A 17,457-nucleotide genomic window follows, 5' to 3' on the forward strand; every position below is an offset into this window, starting at 1 on the left:
GCCCTCAATGAAGCTCCTTCAAGGGCCTCTATGTGAGGCTCTTTGTTGGGGCTCTTCAGGAAGGCCTGCAGGTGGGGAGGTCAAGGAAGGTTTCTCTGAGATGAGCCACGAGGGGCATGGGGTAGGGCTCGAGGCTGGGGTGGTGAGGAGGGGACCTGCTGTGACCTTGTGCTCTGTCCCGCAGCCACCCCTGGAGTCGCTGGCCACGGTGGAAGAGACGGTGGTGCGGGATAAGGCGGTGGAGTCCTTGCGGGCCATCTCGCACGAGCACTCACCCTCTGACCTCGAGGCCCACTTCGTGCCGCTGGTGAAGCGGTTGGCGGGCGGCGACTGGTTCACCTCCCGCACCTCCGCTTGCGGCCTCTTCTCTGTCTGCTACCCCCGCGTGTCCAGCGCCGTCAAGGCAGAACTTCGACAGTGAGTCCTAGCCTTGCCTCAGCTTGGACCCCTTCTCTCAGGCTCAGCCCCCACTCCGCCCCTCCTCCGCCCCTCAGAGAGCGGCGTCCCCAGGCCGGGGCCAGACACAGCCTCTTGCTCATTTAGGAAATGGAGAAATGATAGCTCCTTCCTCCCATTGGGCATCGTGAGGATTTACAAGAACGACCACATACAAAGTGCGGGGAACAGATCTGGCTCATAAAAGCACCCCACCCGTGGGGTGGGTGCCATTTCAGGCCTGCCCCCGGTCCAGAACCCTCACAGATACACTGGCTCAGTTTGGCCGCCTCCTCCGCCCTCCTCCCCTTAGGCTTGATACTCCAGAGAATTCCTTGTATGTAAGACTCCTCTCCAGGAACAGTGAATGAAAATGCTTCTAAGTGGATTAAAATTTCCCATTAGTATGTGTTTCTTCCCCTCCCTCTGGACGTCATTCACTCACCAGCTGCACAGACTGTTGAGCAGCAAGCGCAGGCCCTGAGTTCTTACACATGACAGAATACTGGTTTACAGCTGCCCACGTTTGCTTAGAGGTCTGTGTGCATGCGTGCATCCCCCACACTCCTGAAAAGTAAAACCTTTGAGGAACCCCTGGACAGCATCTTAGCCCAACAACTTTATATGGTCAGAATGATACAGTCAGTAACTGCCGTTCACTAGGACTTACTATGTGCAGATCGGCTGCTCTGCTTTCACGCACATTATCTCGTGTAAACCTCATCGTGACCTTGTGCGGTGGGAAGTATCACCATCAGCTCCATTCTATAGGCCTGGGAAGACTCGGGGGCTCATCGCTTGTCCGGGGTCGCTCAGGCAAAGCCAGGACTTGGCGTGACTGCGTCTGCTTTCTCCTCTCTTCCTCTGTGTGCTGCTATGGGATCCTAGGCCTTCCTCCCCCTGAGTCCCACTTCCAACCCCCAGGTACTTCCGGAACCTATGCTCAGATGACACCCCCATGGTGCGGCGGGCCGCAGCCTCCAAGCTGGGGGAGTTCGCCAAGGTGCTGGAGCTGGACAATGTCAAGAGTGAGATCATCCCCATGTTCTCCAACCTGGCCTCTGACGAGCAGGTGGGCTCTGCTCCCCAACCCCCTACTCCATCCCCTTCCTCTAGCAGATCCTGTGTCTAAAAGGGACTCCCAAAGGTAACGGGTCTCTGCGGCCCTCACAGCTCTGATCCTCTCCGCAGGACTCGGTGCGGCTGCTGGCGGTGGAGGCATGTGTGAACATCGCCCAGCTACTACCCCAGGAGGATCTGGAGGCCCTGGTGATGCCCACTCTGCGCCAGGCTGCTGAGGACAAGTCCTGGCGCGTCCGATACATGGTGGCTGACAAGTTCACAGAGGTGGGGACAGTTCACAACTCACAGATGGGGAAACTGAGGCCCTCAGAGGGGTAGGGATGGGGCCACACGTAGAAGCTGGGTTTTTAGTTATATCCAACAAATTATTGGGTGTTTGAGCAGTAAGATCTCTGATCATCTGGCTGCGTCTCACTTCATATTGCCAACCCGGGTTGAGTAATAGTCGCAACTTGAAGAGCTGTGTTGGGAAGGATTCTGAAGCCAAGTTCAGGTTCTGTGGAGAGCCACAGAGCAGAGAAGGGTAATATGTGTGTGCTCTTGACCTAATCAAACTCTCCCCTTTTACAAAAGGGAGGGCATAGCCTGTATTAGTTTTGGGGACTGCCATGACACAGTACCACAGACTGGAGGGTACTTTATTTGCTCACTGTGCTGGAGATTAGTCCAGGACTTTTTTTTTTAAGATTTTATTTACTTATTTATTGGGCGAGAGAGGAGGAACAGAGAGAGAGGGACAAGTAGACTCCTCACTGAGCACAGAGCCCACCGGAGGGCTTGATCCCAGGACCCTGAGATCATTACCTGAGCCAAAATCAAGAGTCTGGCACTTAACTGACTGAGCCACCCAAGCGCCCCTCCGAGACTTCTTTTCTTGGCTTGTAGATGGTCTTTTCCCATATCTTCACATGGTCTCCCCTCTGTGCATGCCTGTGTCCTAATCTCCCCCTCTTATAAGGATTCCAGTCATTTTGGAGTAGGGCCACCTTAATTACCTCTTAAAACCCTGTCTTCAAATACAGTCACTTTCTGAGGTACTGAGGGGTTAGGGCCTGCAACATAGGAATTTTGGAGGCTCAGTTCAGCCCATAGCACAGCTCAGAACCGGTCAGAATGACACCACCAGGCAGGCAGAACAAGGAAAAGATCCCAGGTCTCTGACAAGATCCTAGGACAGTGCTCTTTCCACAGAGACTCAAGTTTGCTTATCCCACCATCATGTTTGTTGAGCATTGGCTCTTTTTGTGGGTGCTGGGGATCCAGTGAATTCATATTCCCAGCCTCCCCAAGGAGCAGGCAGCCTGAAGGGGAGGGTCCGCTGAGATAGAGGGAAACTGTCAGCCCCAAAGCCGACAGACCTGTGTGGGGCATTGAGAAGAGGAGGTGGTGCTGCAGCTGGTTCTAGAAGATGAGTGGGTGAGAGCTGGGTTAGGACTGTGTTCCAACAAAAGGACAGCATGCGCATGGAGCCCTGGGAGTCCAGAACCAGTGCAAGTGAGAACATTCAGGACTTGCTCTTGGGGGCCCCACATGAGAGAAAGCTGGAGAGAAGCACAGGGTTCGAGTCTTGGGTGCCATTCTACCCTGTGGCTCCCTGTTCCTGTGAGTGTGCTTATTTCCATGGTGTTTGCTGGAAGGACTTGGAGCCTCAGGATAACATTTCCTGGACCATCCGTGTTCCCCGTGAAAATGTTAGCACAGGGCGGCTGCACCCTGGAGGCTCAGCACCTGGTTAAAGACGATTCTTCCATCCTCGGCTTCTGGACAGCATGACCTGTATCACACTGGGTTTTAGATAAAAGCTCAATGAAGGCAGGGATTTTAGAGTTAAGCAGTGCGCAGTGCGCAGGAGACACTCAGTAGGTGTCCTGTTTTGTCTGAGGGGCAGCACTTGCCCCAGGTAGCATTGGGCCCTTCAGAGTTTTTGTTTGTTGCCTTCTTAGTCATGAGCTGTCCTGCTTCCTGCGAAGTCTTCCGGAGCCAGCTTTTCAGCAGAACACAGGTGCCTTCCCTGGCATGCCTTCTTCCCCCTCAGTCTTGACGCGCCATTTCGTTGCAAGAGTAATACAGGGGGGCGCCTGGGTGGCTCAGTCGTTAAGCGTCTGCCTTCGGCTCAGGTCGTGATCCCAGGGTCCTGGGATCGAGCCCCGCGTCGGGCTCCCTGCTCCGCGGGGAGCCTGCTTCTCCCTCTCTCACTCCCCCTGCTTGTGTTCCCTCTCTCGCTGTGTCTCTCTCTTCAAATAAATAAAAAAATCTTTAAAAAAAAAAAAAAAAAGTAATACAGGGTCGGGTAACCAATTTGAAAAATATAGAATATAAATTAAAATTAATATTTAACTAAAATTAATAAAAAGGAGGAGCCATACCACTAGAATGTTTTTGGATCAGATAACAGAAAACCCCACCCCAAATGGCTTGAGCAGTAAGGAGACCTGTTGTTATTTTTAATGCAGACAACACTGTGCGGTAGGTACTCATGGCCCTCATTCTGCTTTTGAGGAAACAGGCTCAGAGAGACTTGGAGACTTGCCTGGGCTCACCCCGTGGTGCTGGGAGTAGATCTCAGCAGTGATTCCAAGGGCCGCGTTCTTCTCACCCCCAGTTCTGGTGCCTTTAACTTCGATTCTGGTCTCATTCACCCAGAGTACTGCCCAGCCCTCTCACTCCCCCTGCTTTCTGTCTGCAGCTCCAGAAAGCAGTGGGGCCTGAGATCACCAAGACAGACCTGGTGCCTGCCTTCCAGAACCTGATGAAAGACTGTGAGGCCGAGGTGAGGGCCGCAGCCTCCCACAAGGTCAAAGGTTGGTGCTGGCAACCAGAACACAGCAAATGGGAGGGTGTCCGAGGGGCCCGAGGCAGAACCAGGACATCAGGTCTCACCTTCCTCTGCCTCCCTTCTCCCTCCCACAGAATTCTGTGAAAATCTCTCAGCTGACTGTCGGGAGAATGTGATCATGACCCAGATCTTACCCTGCATCAAGGTAACAAGGAGTTTGGTGGGAGGAATAGGGCAGATCTTAGCCTGCTGAAGAGGAGGGGTGGACATTGGGCTTTATGGACATTCAGAGGCAAACAGTCCCCAGCCTTCTAGGACTGGGCGGTGTTGGGTTGGAAGCAGGTGGGGTCCCTGAGTGCAGGCAGAATCTGAGGTTTGGGGCTGAGCTTGGAGTGGGAGTGCTTCCCCTCAAAAGTTCTAAGAGCTTTGGCCTTAGGGTGGGGGGCTTCTAGGAGCAGGCTCATGGAGCTCTAAGCAGGCGGGACAGGTAAAGAAACTGCCTTATACCTTTGTACCCTAAACCATCCCTGCTCCATGAGGGAGAAGGGCAGAAGCAGGCCAGGGCTCAGGCCTCATAGCAGGTGGGAGTGTGCTTGGTCACTTGCTGCTGCAGGGGTCATCCTGACCCTGTGGCTCCCCCTTCCTTCTCCCTCCCAGGAGCTGGTGTCAGATGCCAACCAACACGTGAAGTCGGCCCTGGCCTCCGTCATCATGGGCCTCTCGCCCATCCTGGGCAAAGACAACACCATTGAGCACCTCTTGCCCCTCTTCCTGGCTCAGCTGAAGGATGAGGTAAGGGTGCCGCAAAGGCTCGAGCCCTCGGTTGGCAGAGGTGACAGGTGGGTCAGCTGCTTTCCCAGATTGGCCGGGAGTCTCCTAGAATCTTAACAGACACCCAGGTCCCGAATGAGTTGAATACTGGTGGGCACTGTCTACTGTGCATTCGCTCATTCACTTATTAGGCAACGTTTTGCATGCCCTTGCTCTGTGCTGGTTCTTTTTCTGGGTGTCAGGGATACCAAAAAAATCTAAGACAGTTGTACTTCTCAGAGACCTTCAGAGACTGACAGTAGAGAGAGACAGATGGGCAATCCCATGATTCCATGATCATGTAGGTGCTGTGATACATTTGTGTCTTTTAAAATTTAGGTAAAGGTGCTGTAATGAAGACCCCAAAATACAGTGGCTTACATAAGAGAATTAATTTTCTCACAACAGTTCAGAGCTAGGTGGGCCTACGCTGGGGGTTAGCCCTGCTGACCTCCGCGCTCTCTGGGTCTGAGACAGCTGCTCTGATTTTCACCACCCCCAGCCAGTATGGAGGCAGAAGGTATTAGACAGCAGGAAGTGTGGTCCTCGTAAGGGCAAGACCCAAAAGAGAGCACCCATCAGTCTGTTCCCTCCCCACACACCCCATTGGCCAGAGCCAGTCATGCGACCACACCTTGCGGGTTCAGTTGGCCTGGAGCACAGAAGATGAGTGTGTGCTGGGTGATGGCTGGACAGGTCGTGGGGTGACAGCCAAGGAAGGAGTTTGGACTTGAACCAAACGGTGGGCAGCTGGAGGCACTGGAACAGATCTGGGTGTTAGAAAGGAACCCTGGGCGCCTGGGTGGCTCAGTTGGTTAAGCGACTGCCTTCGGCTCAGGTCATGATCCTGGAGTCCCTGGATCGAGTCCCGCATCGGGCTCCCTGCTGAGCAGGGAGTCTGCTGCTCCCTCTGACCCTCCCCCCTCTCATGTGCTCTCTCTCATTCTCTCGCTCTCTCTCAAATAAATAAATAAAATCTTAAAAAAAAAAAAAAAAAAAAAAGAAAGGAACCCTGAGGCTACTGTCAAAGAAAGAATGCAGTGGGGAGGCCAGGAGAGGTACAGGGAGACCAGGCTGGTGGGAGAGAGGTGTGGCTGCAGAGATGCGGACAGGACCATGTGGGGCAGGGGTGGTTTGCAGGCTCCCTGGTTCTTGTCATGGTGGTGACCAGGCAGATGGTGAGACAGTTTGCTGGACTGTGACTCATTCTGCCAAAGGCCTCAGTCTTCCTGCCTCCCTGCTCTCCCTACACCCCCCGCCCCCCAGCACACCCAGTACTAGGAAATCACATCAGCCTGAGTCCTCTGCCACTGGCCCCAAAATGTCACGTTTTTAAATTCTGCTATGATGGGATAATCTCTCAGCCACAGAATTACAGACAATGCGCCCTTTAAAGAGAAGCTTAGTAATCTTACTTTTGGTCATTTATTTGTATCAGTTGTTACAGTTTAAACCATAATTTTTGTAATGACTTGAATTTTATGACCCAAGTAAAGTGCTTCACATATGTTTTCTTTTAGAAGTATGCTTTTTGTAGTTATAACTTGTTATGATTTATATTCACTTCTGATGCTTAAATGGGGACAGCTTGCCTGGTGAGAGTCCCTCGAATTGGCTTTTGTGTCCTTTTAACACCTCACCAGGGCCTTGGGGAGCATTTTGCTTTCTGGCGTCGAGGAGAGATCCACACTGAGCTTGAGTGTGAAGGTGAGCCCACACGTGCTAAAACAGTGCGGGAGCCGGAGCCAGAGCCGGTTTCTGCACTGGTTTCGCCGTTAGCAAGTGCTGCGTGGCGATCATACTCCCGCAGCCGCGGTCTGTCCCAGCGCAGCTTCTCTTGCAAAGAAGAAAAGAAAAAAACCCATCGTGGTTTTCTTGGTGTGAGTTAGTCATCTGGCTTGTATTTGAGATTTCAATTTTAGATCTGTGAACTTTATATTTTATATGTGATAAGGTTTATAAACTTATCCAAATAAAAGGCCTTTTTCTGGATATGCCTGAAGTTACGTGGCGTAAGGCGTTGTATTTGTTTGCGCCTTCTCTTCTCATGTGTTCAGGACACCGTGCCTTATGCACCAGGGGCTCAGGTGACCTCCCAGGAGCTAGGTGGGGGCCAGCCCTGTCTTTGAAAAGTGTAGGTTTCGGACAGTCCAGGCCTGCTGAGTTAACCCTTCACTGCACACACACACTCACTTGGTTTATTGGCTCATTTCAAAGCCTTGTTTTGTTGTTGTTTTATGACCAGAGTAGTTTCAATAAGGAAATAGTTTTCTGCCCTTCCTGAGGGTAAGTGGTGGTTTGTGGGAAAGCCTTCATCTGAGAAAGGCTTCTCCTGTCTCTGGTCTCTGGCTGACATGGAGTCTCAGAATTATACCTGACCTTTCAGATACCCCAGCAAGAGTTGCTCTTCAGCTGTGGCCCAGAGTTCCTCCTCTGGGCCTTCTGAGATGGGCTTTCTGATGCTCTGCACCAGGGAGTGACATGGCAACTGGGGGAAGTAAGCCTGTTGACACAGGAGGCTTGGTTTGGCTCGTGTGTTGCTGCAGAGTCCATACTCAGTTAGGTGGTGGTTTGTTAGATGCTCATTTCTTCCTCGTCTCCAGAGGTGAGACTCCCATATGGGTACGTGCAGTATTTTCCATCTTTAGGATTGTGTATGGCTAACCTTCAGGGAAAGTAAAGAGGCCCATTCACTGTCAGGACATTCACAGCCCTGGGTAGGTGCTAACTCCCTTAATTCTTCATCACATTTGAAAGCAGGCCAGACTCAGCACGTGGGTCTCTACACAGTACAGAAAGGCCATCACGATGGTTTTAGATGCCTTTCACTTGTTTTTTATTCAAATGAGACCTCAATCTGGTTGATTTCCAATTTATTCAAAGAAGAAATTTCCCTCTTTATATTGGGTGTTGCTGATGCCTTCATACCAAGTGAGGGATAATGCGAGGCTCCCTCCTCACCCTTGCCAGCCCTGACTCTGACCACATCTTGGTCCGCCCAGTTGACTTGGATCATCTTTATTACATTCCCCTGGAGTAGATTCTGACACATGCACATCCAAACTAACTTGCCTTCCTAGACTGGGGTTAGGGTGGCAGATGGGGCTGTTCCCACTCCAGAAATCTTTCTTAGGAAAAGAAAGAATAGGAATAATCTCTTAACATTATGACAGTTCAGGCTTTTATAAACATTATAATGTTTATAAAACATTGTTTATATGTTTATAAAACATTGTCCCTTTAAGAAAAGCAGCGTTGAGGGGGTGCCTGGGTAGCTCAGTTGTTAAGCGTCTGCCTTCAGCTCAGGTCATGATCCCAGGGTCCTGGGATCGAGCCCTGCATCGGGCTCCCTGCTCCGCAGGAAGCCTGCTTCTCCCTCTCCCACTCCCCCTGCTTGTGTTCCCTCTCGCTGTGTCTCTGTCAAATAAATAAAATCTTTAAAAGAAAAAAAGAAAAGCAACGTTGAGGGGTGCCTGGGTGACTTGAACGGTTAAGCATCTGACTCTTGATTTTGACTCACGTCAAAATGGCTTAGATCATGATCTCAGGGTCATGAGATCGAGCCCTGAGCCCCACATTGGGCTCCATGCAAAGTGTGGAGCCTGCTTAAGATTCCCTCTCTCCTTCCCTCTGCCTCTCCCACCGCTCCCCTCTCCCCATCTCTTAAAAAAAAAAAAAAAGAGAGAAAGAAAAGTTGACTTAATGTTCAGTTATTTACATGAGTTGATACAATTTATGTAATCAACGTTTCACAAGCGTTTCACAAACATTTCAGTCCTGGGGTGCCTGGGTGGCTCAGTCATTAAGCGTCTGCCTTCAGCTCAGGTCATGATCCCGGGGTCCTGGGATCGAGCCCCGCATTGGGCTCTCTGCTCAGCGGGAAGCCTACTTCTCCCTCTCCCACTCCCCCTGCTTCTTTTCCCTCTCTCACTGTGTCTCTTTCTGTCAAATAAATAAATAAAATCTTAAAAAAAAAAGGTTTAAATCCACTCTGTAAGATTTAAAGCAACTGTCATAGAAAGGGGAAACCAACAGGGTAGTCAGTATTGGGATAGTTTCTCCCTCCCTAAGTATCCTTGGCTCTAGAAAGGAATGAATTAGTACCGTGTAGGGAGGGAAATGGTGTTGGTTCTGAGAGTTCTTCAGCCATTGGACTAGCCAGCAGGGAATTGTCTGTCTTCTGTTCCTAAATAAGAGCCTTACTGTGTTTGATAAAGGAAAGAGGCATTTGTTGGCGGGACTCTGGGGATTTTACTTGAGAGGTGCCAGCCGAGCCCCCCCTTGTCCTTTCAGCAGTTGCATTACTCTTCACTGCTTTCTGCGTCTGTCTTCCCACCACCATGCTCAGGTTCAGTGATTTGCTAAGACAGCCCTCTCAGAAAAGCTCTCCTACTTGGGGTTGCTGTTGGTCACAGTGAAAGGATAAAGTCAGGAAAAAGGTGCACAGCGGAGACTCGACATGAGCTGCCAGGTGTCCTCTCCTGTGCAGTCCTGTGGACGGAGCTTAAATCTCCCATGGATGACATGTGACAGCATCCACAGAGTATTGCCAACCACAGAAGGTCACTGTGCCTTGGTTTCCAGGGATTTTATTGGGGTTTGGTTACATGGCCATGGATTGGAGCTGCCTGCATGGTTGACCTCAGTTACTCGGTCTGCAGGCCCTCCAGAGGTCAAGTGGATAGCTCGGTCCTTGCTGTAAATCATGTTGTTAGCATAATGTCTGGCACAGCCCAAGTCTCCCAGGTAACCACAAGGATACTCTCACCACACAGGATATTCCAGGGGCTTAGAGATCTCCCAGAAACTGGTCAAGGGCCCAACCCTTGTTCGGAATGTGCCGAGTTTGAGCAACCTGGACTTGCTGAGTTAACCCTTTATTGCAAAGCACACTGGTTTACTTGGTTCAGTGATTTGTTTCTCACTTGGTTCAAGTTAGAACTTCTTGTGATGTCTGCCATCTAGGAATATGTGATTTGAGACAAGGATTAGTAGGGCTTCTGTTTTGATTAACAACTAATTGTGTTTATGTGCCTTTTCTTACAAGTTGTTCACATGCTTTATGGAAGTAGGTGGGGTACCTATGTGTGTATATGTATATACATGTATAGTAACGTATGTGCGTGTATACATACGTAGTAAGTCAGTGTTCATAATACTGGTAGTCAACAGGCAACTCAAAAATATTTCCTTATTCCTTTGTGCATTCTTTGAGCAGAAATGTGTTGAGCACCTGCTATGGGCCAGAGACTGTGCCAGGTACCGGAGACATAAGGATGAATGAGACGTGCTCCTTACAGAGCTCAAAGACCAGCAGCGAGGGGTGCCTGGGTGGCTCAGATGGTTAAGCGTCTGCCTTCGGCTCAGGTCATGATCCCAGCATCCTGGGATGGAGTCCCGCATCAGGCTCTCTGCTCCTTGGGAGCCTGCTTCTCCCTCTGCCTCTCTTTCTCTGTCTCTCATGAATAAATAAATAAAATCTTTAAAAAAAAAAAAAAAGACCAGCAGCGAGAATAGAAGTCACAGAAGTGATTCTAATGAGCTCCCACACATCAGGCCTCTTGTGGATCAGACGCCAGCAGGCACTCTAATGACCTCAACCACCCCCGAGGCTAGATGCTTGCTTCCCTGTCACAGATTAACAGCCAGGGAGATACCGTCCCCTGCTGATGGGCTCCCAGCCGGCACCCAGCAGAGTAGGAATGTTACCATGTCTCTTTTTTCCAGAGCACCATATTTCTGCAGTGATTCCTGCAGGTTCTTCAGAATGAATGAACATGTCTTGTGCTCTCTGGTGAGATTTGAAAACTGCCTCCCATAATAACCCATGTTTCTTGCTCAGGAGGAGCCGGGCAGGGCAGTAGCAGGCCCTCAGGAAGTGCGGCTTCTACGGAGTTGTTGCGGCGCAACTTTCTCAGCCCTCTTCTGGGCCAGGTGCATCTTCTCAGACCCCTGTCTTCTCCTCAGTGCCCGGAGGTGCGGCTGAACATCATCTCCAACCTGGACTGCGTGAATGAGGTGATCGGGATCCGGCAGCTGTCCCAGTCCCTGCTCCCCGCCATTGTGGAGCTGGCTGAAGACGCCAAGTGGCGAGTGCGGCTGGCCATCATTGAGTACATGCCCCTGCTGGCTGGACAGCTGGTGAGTGAGGTGGCTTGGGCTCAGGCCTTGTCGTGGGCAGTGTGTCCAGGGCTATGACAGTGTCACTGGGGCCTGTACGGGCTGTCTGGGGATTAGGAGGAAGGGGCACGGGCAATGGGGCTATAAAGGTGAGTAGACTTCAGTTAGAAAAGAGAAGGGAGAGGAGCCCCCCAGATGAAGCTGAGAAATACCCGATGTGTTTGGGTGGGGGTGTTTCCCTGGGGTATCGCTGGAAACTACCCAGTCTCCCTTGATTTCCTTAACCTTTTTTTCTTCTGAAGGGGGTGGAGTTCTTTGATGAGAAGCTCAACTCCTTGTGCATGGCCTGGCTTGTGGATCATGGTGAGTCTCTCCAGTAGGATGGGGGAGGGTGCTGGTGCTCCAGGAAGGATAGATGGGCATTGGCTGGGACCGGGAGGGGTGTGGAGTCACTCTCCCAGGCCAGCTGCTTATGTGGACCAACTCCTTGGCTTTTTAGAATCCTAGAGAAATGCAAGATGGGAGGGGGATAGAGCAGATCACGTAGGGGTGGCCTGGTACAGTAGAGAGAGAGTGTGAGGGCCACCGGGCAGATGACCTGGGCTGGAATCCTGCCCCCTGGCTGTGGAAGCTCAAGCACACGCCTTTGTGAAAGAGGGGGCTTCTCAGTCTTTCGGGGCTGTTGTGAGAACTGCTCATTGTTTTCACTGACGGGTAAAAATTGAAGTTAACAATGGTCTGTATCGTTACTGTTCCAAGTACTAATTACTGAATGATTTGCTTGGGCACATCACTTCTTAGAGCTGTAGTTTGCCCGTTTATAAAAGGCCAGTAGTGAAACCTGTGTCTTAGAGCCATTGGGAAGATAACCCTACCTTTAGCACATAGCAAACTGTTCGGTTCACCTGCAGCTTAGTACCTAGGTATGCGACTGCCTGTCACTCCCTGCCTGCTCACTCCTCCACCTCCTGAACCCCTGCCCTTCTGCAGTCTATGCCATCCGTGAGGCGGCCACCAGCAACCTGAAGAAGTTGGTGGAGAAATTTGGGAAGGAGTGGGCCCATGCCACTATCATCCCCAAGGTCTTGGCCATGTCTGGGGACCCCAACTACCTGCACCGTATGACTACGCTCTTCTGCATCAATGTGAGCGCCCCCACCTGCCCGCTGGCCTGTGCCCAGGGAACTGGGAGTACCTGGGAGAGGAGGGATGGCGGGCGTCCTAAGGAAGACGTCTGGCTTGGGAGTGGGGACATGGTGAGGTTTGGGGGGGTAGGGATGAGTCCCTGAGGAACTACAGGCCAGGGGGTGGGGACCTGCATGGTGGGAACCCCAAGACTAGGGAGGCTTGGCCTGCTGAGCAGTGACTGCCAAACCTTTCCAAGCATCCCTCTCCTCCACAAAGTGTATACGTATACTTGTTTATGATCATTGGTTTTGTGTGCAGGCTCTGGAGTCAGACCTACTCTTTAATTCTAGCTCTGCCATATATTAGTCACGGACCTTGGGACATTTCCTAACTGCTCGGGTGCTTTAGTTTTCTTACTAGTAGAGCACTCGTGCTGGTAATCACAGTACTCATGAGGTGGTGAAGATTAATCTGGCCGTACGTGCAAAGGGTTTAGAGCAGTTAATGTAATATGCAGCAAGGGTTCCTTTCTATTCATTTAAATAAACCATACACATAACTAAAAATTAAAAGATAGAATTTAAAAACATATAGGTAGAACTGAGTGTTCTCTGATGATTTCTTCCCACATCTCACCTTGGAGACCATCACACTAAAGGAAGGCATGCCAAGGGTTAGGAATCAAGCCCATCCCCAGAAGATAAAGAGAATTCTGAGGATGGGGGAATGGGACCAGGAGAGTCTGGGCTGGGGGTTTCCAGGACAAGGAGACAGTGGTATTTGGCATTAGTGGAGATGTTAGTTTCAGGAGAAGCAGCTGACCCCAGGGTGGGCGAACCTGGGCTCAGAATCCCCCATATTGCCCAGTGTCACCCTCAGGCCTGTTCATCCCTGAGGTGGCCTGGTCAGAGGAAGGGGGAAATGGGAGTTAGCCATGAACTTTGTATAATCACCCCTCTGTTGCTCACCGCCCCCAGGTGCTGTCTGAGGTCTGTGGGCAGGACATCACCACCAAGCACATGCTGCCGACAGTCCTGCGTATGGCTGGGGACCCTGTCGCCAACGTCCGCTTCAATGTGGCCAAGTCCCTACAGAAGATAGGGCCTATCCTGGACAACAGGTGAGGCTTGGATCCTCCCTCACACGCTGGTGGGACTGGTTCTAGGCATCCTAATCTTTGACCTTTGAAGTTGGAGCCTAGGGTTTGAGACCCAGTGTATGTCTTCGCTTACTGTGTAAACTTGGCTTATCTCTTCACCTTCCCAAGGTCGTAGTTTCCTCAGATGTGGAATGAGAATTCCCATGGCCTATCTCATAGTGGGAGGGGACAGTGGGGTGGCAGTTCTATATACTAGTAGCAACATGTTAGAAAATGAAATTAACAAATATAAATTATTTTTGCATATGTATGCAATTTGTTGCACCAAAATCATCAAATACCAGGGAATAAATTTAATGAGAGGTGTATCACATCTTTAGTGAAAACTATGAAACACTGCTTTGAGAAATTAAAGATCTGCTTAATATTCATGCATGGGATGGTTCCCCAAATTTATGTATGGATTCATTATAATCTCAGTCAGTCTTAGCAAATCCTTTACTGAAAATTTGACAAGTTGATTCTGAAGTTAACATGGAAATGAAAAGATCTGGAGTAGCAAAGGTGGTCCTAAAAAAGAAAAAAGTTGGAAGACTTCAACTACCAGATACCAAGACTTAGGACGCCACAGTAATTAAGAAGTGAGGTGTTGGCACAATGATACAGCCCAAAGAAACAGAGTCAAGGGCACAGAAACAGACCCATGTGTATATAACAGTAGGTACCACTGCAGTTCAGGAGGGAGATGTAGGTATTTTCATACATGACTGGGTCAATTGGATATGCATGTGGGGGTGGGAGGAACCTCCCACTTGGGTACATAAGCAAATTAGAGTTAACAGACCAGAATCAGAAAAATAAGTAAAGATTCTGGAAGAAAACAGGACAACATCTTTAAGACTTGCAAAGATTTGTTTAAATTGCTCAGATTTGTTAAATAGCTCCCCATGGGAAAAGGCTGATGAGCTCACCTTGAGTAAAAGAACTTCATTGAGGGAGAACATTATGAGAGTAAAATGGTGAGCCACTGATGGGGGGAGGACGTATTTGTAATACATTTTTCTGACAAAGGACTGATTCATCCAGAGTACTTTCCTACTAGTCAATTAGACAAATGCAAGAGATAGGCAAAACCCAACTTGAACAGGTACTTCCAAAAGAAGATCTCCTCGTAGCCAATATGTACATGACAAGGTGCTCAGCATCATCAGTCATTGGGAAATTGTAAATGAAAAGACCCCAGGGGGCACCTGGGTGGCTCAGTCGGTTAAGCCTCTGCCTTCTGCTCAGGTCATGATGCTGGGGTCTTGGGATCGAGCCCCTCAGCAGGGAGCCTGCTTCTCCCTTTCCCAATCCCCCACTTGTGCACTCCCTCGCTCGCTCTCTGTCAAATAAATAAAATCTTTAGAAGAGAAAAGGACACCCCAGAATGGCTAACCTTAAAAAAACTCAGGGTCATTTGGTGTTGGTAGAATGGCTGGAATTCTCATACACAGCAGATGGGGCTGTAAGTGGTAAATGGGTACAGTCACTGAAAACTGGTAGAATCTAACGAAGCTAAGAATGTGTTCACTGTGAGCTGGCACAACATGTCTATTTCTGGGCATATATCCAAGAGAAGTGAGTGCTTATTTCTAGCAAAAGGATGTTTGTGGTAGCTTTCTTCATGTTAGCCATGAACTGGAAACAGCCCAAGTGCCTGTCCACAGTACAGTGGATAAACTGTGGTTTGTTCCTACAATTGGAGACTGTTCAGTGATGAAGACTCTTGCTCTGCTTAACAACACAGATGATTCTCACCAACCTCATGTTCAGTGAGAAGCCAGACCCAAGAAAACATAGTCTGTGATTCCATTTATATCAAGTTCAAAAATAGGCAAAACGGATCTAGATGGTAGAAGTAAGAATGGTAGTTGTATGGGGCAGAGGAACAGTTTGTTAACTGAAGGGGACATGCCTTCATTTCTCCCAAACACCTGACTTTCAGTGCAGGTAGATTTCCTAGGGCCCCTTACGTGAGAGTAGATACCTCCCCTTGGCTCCCATTGGGCCAGGTACTTCTTTGGCACTTGACGCTTCTCTGTTACTTATGGTCAGTTTGGTCTGTGTCTTCCTTCTAGCCCAAGCTCTCCATGGGCAAGAATCAGGTGTTGGATTTACCACTCTGCTCAACCTAATGCAGAGTAGGCCTCAGTAAATACTTTAAATAAAGACATCCATTTGCTGAGCCTCAGAGACCTGTGGGTCCTGTTATTCTGTGCCCCACTTTCCCAGACTGTCTGACCTCCCTTTGCCTATTCTGGATCACTGAGACCTCTGTTCTAGTTTGTTATTAGACTTCCAGCCTACAAAGTACTTTCATCTCTGGGCTCACATGCCGTCTGTGTGTGTGAACCCCTCCTTGCCCAGGAGCCCTCTGCCTGCGTTGTGCCCTCCTGCCCAGCTTGGCTCACCCCTTTCCTTGCCTTCCCTTTGTCCTTCCAGCACGCTGCAGAGCGAAGTCAAGCCCATCCTAGAGAAGCTGACCCAGGATCAGGATGTGGATGTCAAATACTTTGCCCAGGAAGCTCTGACTGGTAAGGCGTGAACTCGGAGACCCCATTGGGAGGGTGGTCTGCAAGGATGGGCCTAGGCCTGAGAACAGCAGCTCCTGGGAGGGGGATATGCAGGAGCACTTATGGGCAGAGGGCTAGCTGTGGTTCTGACTCCCTCCTGTTCCTGTTCCCCCAGTTCTGTCTCTCGCCTGATGCTGGAAGAGGAGCCAACGCCGGCCTCTGGTGTCCACCCTCCCCCCCCCAGGTCCCTTCCTTGGGGAGACAGTGGGGGGACTTTGGCTGTCACTCCCTGTGCATGGTCTGACCCCAGGCCCCTTCCCTCAGCACGGTTTTTCCTCTCCCCAGCCTGGGAATCTGACTTCTCACTGCCCACCTCCCAAGAGGCTTGGGGGAGCCCAGGTGGGACAGGGCAGTGACCCTGGGAGGAAGGGGCCACTTCTGCTCGCAGGGGAGAGATGTGAGCGTCCCAGGTCACTGGCTCCTGCTGCTGTAATGGGGACCCCCTACCCCATCTACTTCTCCACCTCCTTTCTCCCTTCTTCCTTTCCTTATACCCACCCCCCCAGTGGGTTTTTTTTGTGTGTCAACTGTGCTGTTTTTATTTTATTCCTGTTTTCCCTTTTCACAGAGAAATAAAGGTCTAGAAATAGCTGGTGCTCTGGTTTTAGTCAATAGCATGGAGGGGGGTGCCACACCAGGAGTGCAGCTGGCCTCCAGGATAGAGAGTCCATGAGGTTTCTGGCTAGGAGAGTCCGGTGGTGCAGCTAGTTTCACAGACGTTAGTCAAGTATGTGGTGGTTCAGAGCAGGTGCCTTGGAGTCAGACTGCCTGGGTCCAGAGCCTAGTTCTTTTAATTAATGGCTGTGTGACCTTTAGTAGGTTACCCAGTTTCTCTAACTCAGTTTTGTACCTTTAAAATGAGAATAATGATAGAATCTAAATCGCAGCGTGAGACTAAATGAGTTAATACATGTAAAGTGGATAACTGTGCTGCATGGCATGTGAGAAGCAGTCAGTTGGAGTCAGCTGTAAGTTGCTGGAGAGCCCCCTGTGGGTCAGGCTCTGTCCCTGAGGAAGTCCCAGGAAAATCAGGGTTGTAACAGGGAATGGGAAGGGGACTGGCAAGATGGGAACCCATTTCCCTCAATATCTGTGCTCCCATTTCTTCACTAATTAATAGAGACACTGATTTGTAGCAGGGCACATGTGTGCCTGACTTCAAGGCATTTTTCCAGGTCTCTGGACATTCAGTGTGGTGCTATGACTAAATTCTGGCCAATAACATGTGAACAGAAGTGGTGTGTGCTGCCTCTAGGAAGTGTTCCTAAGGGAGGAGGTATATGCCCCCTGCGTTTCCTCCTTCCTGCATCTGGACTGTAGACCAGATGGCTGGAGCGGGAGCAACCGTCTTGGGCCAGGAAGTGATCTTAGGAGCATAGGCCCAGCAAGGT

The 17,457-nt window shown here is 50.3% G+C and overlaps 1 protein-coding gene across 4 annotated transcripts in view; it reads left to right on the plus strand.

The window, feature by feature from the left end:
- LOC123856093 (serine/threonine-protein phosphatase 2A 65 kDa regulatory subunit A alpha isoform) overlaps window positions 1–17,457 on the plus strand; it is a 48,828-nt gene that overhangs the window by 22,163 nt on the left and 9,208 nt on the right. For 3 of the 4 annotated variants that reach the window (XR_010408296.1, XR_010408297.1, XM_064581780.1), the window contains exons 4-14: window positions 185–417; window positions 1,360–1,507; window positions 1,627–1,782; window positions 4,205–4,319; window positions 4,429–4,499; window positions 4,952–5,086; window positions 11,072–11,245; window positions 11,527–11,587; window positions 12,215–12,369; window positions 13,330–13,472; window positions 15,936–16,027. Coding sequence is in view for 2 of the 4 variants with exons in the window: in XM_064581780.1 (XP_064437850.1) it covers window positions 185–417; window positions 1,360–1,507; window positions 1,627–1,782; window positions 4,205–4,319; window positions 4,429–4,499; window positions 4,952–5,086; window positions 11,072–11,245; window positions 11,527–11,587; window positions 12,215–12,369; window positions 13,330–13,472; window positions 15,936–16,027 (1,483 nt within the window). In the remaining 2 variants the exon portion in view is untranslated. Of the gene's footprint in view, window positions 1–184; window positions 418–1,359; window positions 1,508–1,626; window positions 1,783–4,204; window positions 4,320–4,428; window positions 4,500–4,951; window positions 5,087–11,071; window positions 11,246–11,526; window positions 11,588–12,214; window positions 12,370–13,329; window positions 13,473–15,935; window positions 16,028–16,181; window positions 16,656–17,457 lie in introns of those variants that run through there. The other variant, XM_045892219.3, reaches the window with a different exon arrangement.

This window comes from Mirounga angustirostris, unplaced genomic scaffold (assembly GCF_029215605.1).
Source record: "Mirounga angustirostris isolate CCGP_5_RB_7025 unplaced genomic scaffold, mMirAng1.0.hap1 SCAF_16, whole genome shotgun sequence".
Lineage (NCBI taxonomy): Eukaryota > Metazoa > Chordata > Mammalia > Carnivora > Phocidae > Mirounga > Mirounga angustirostris.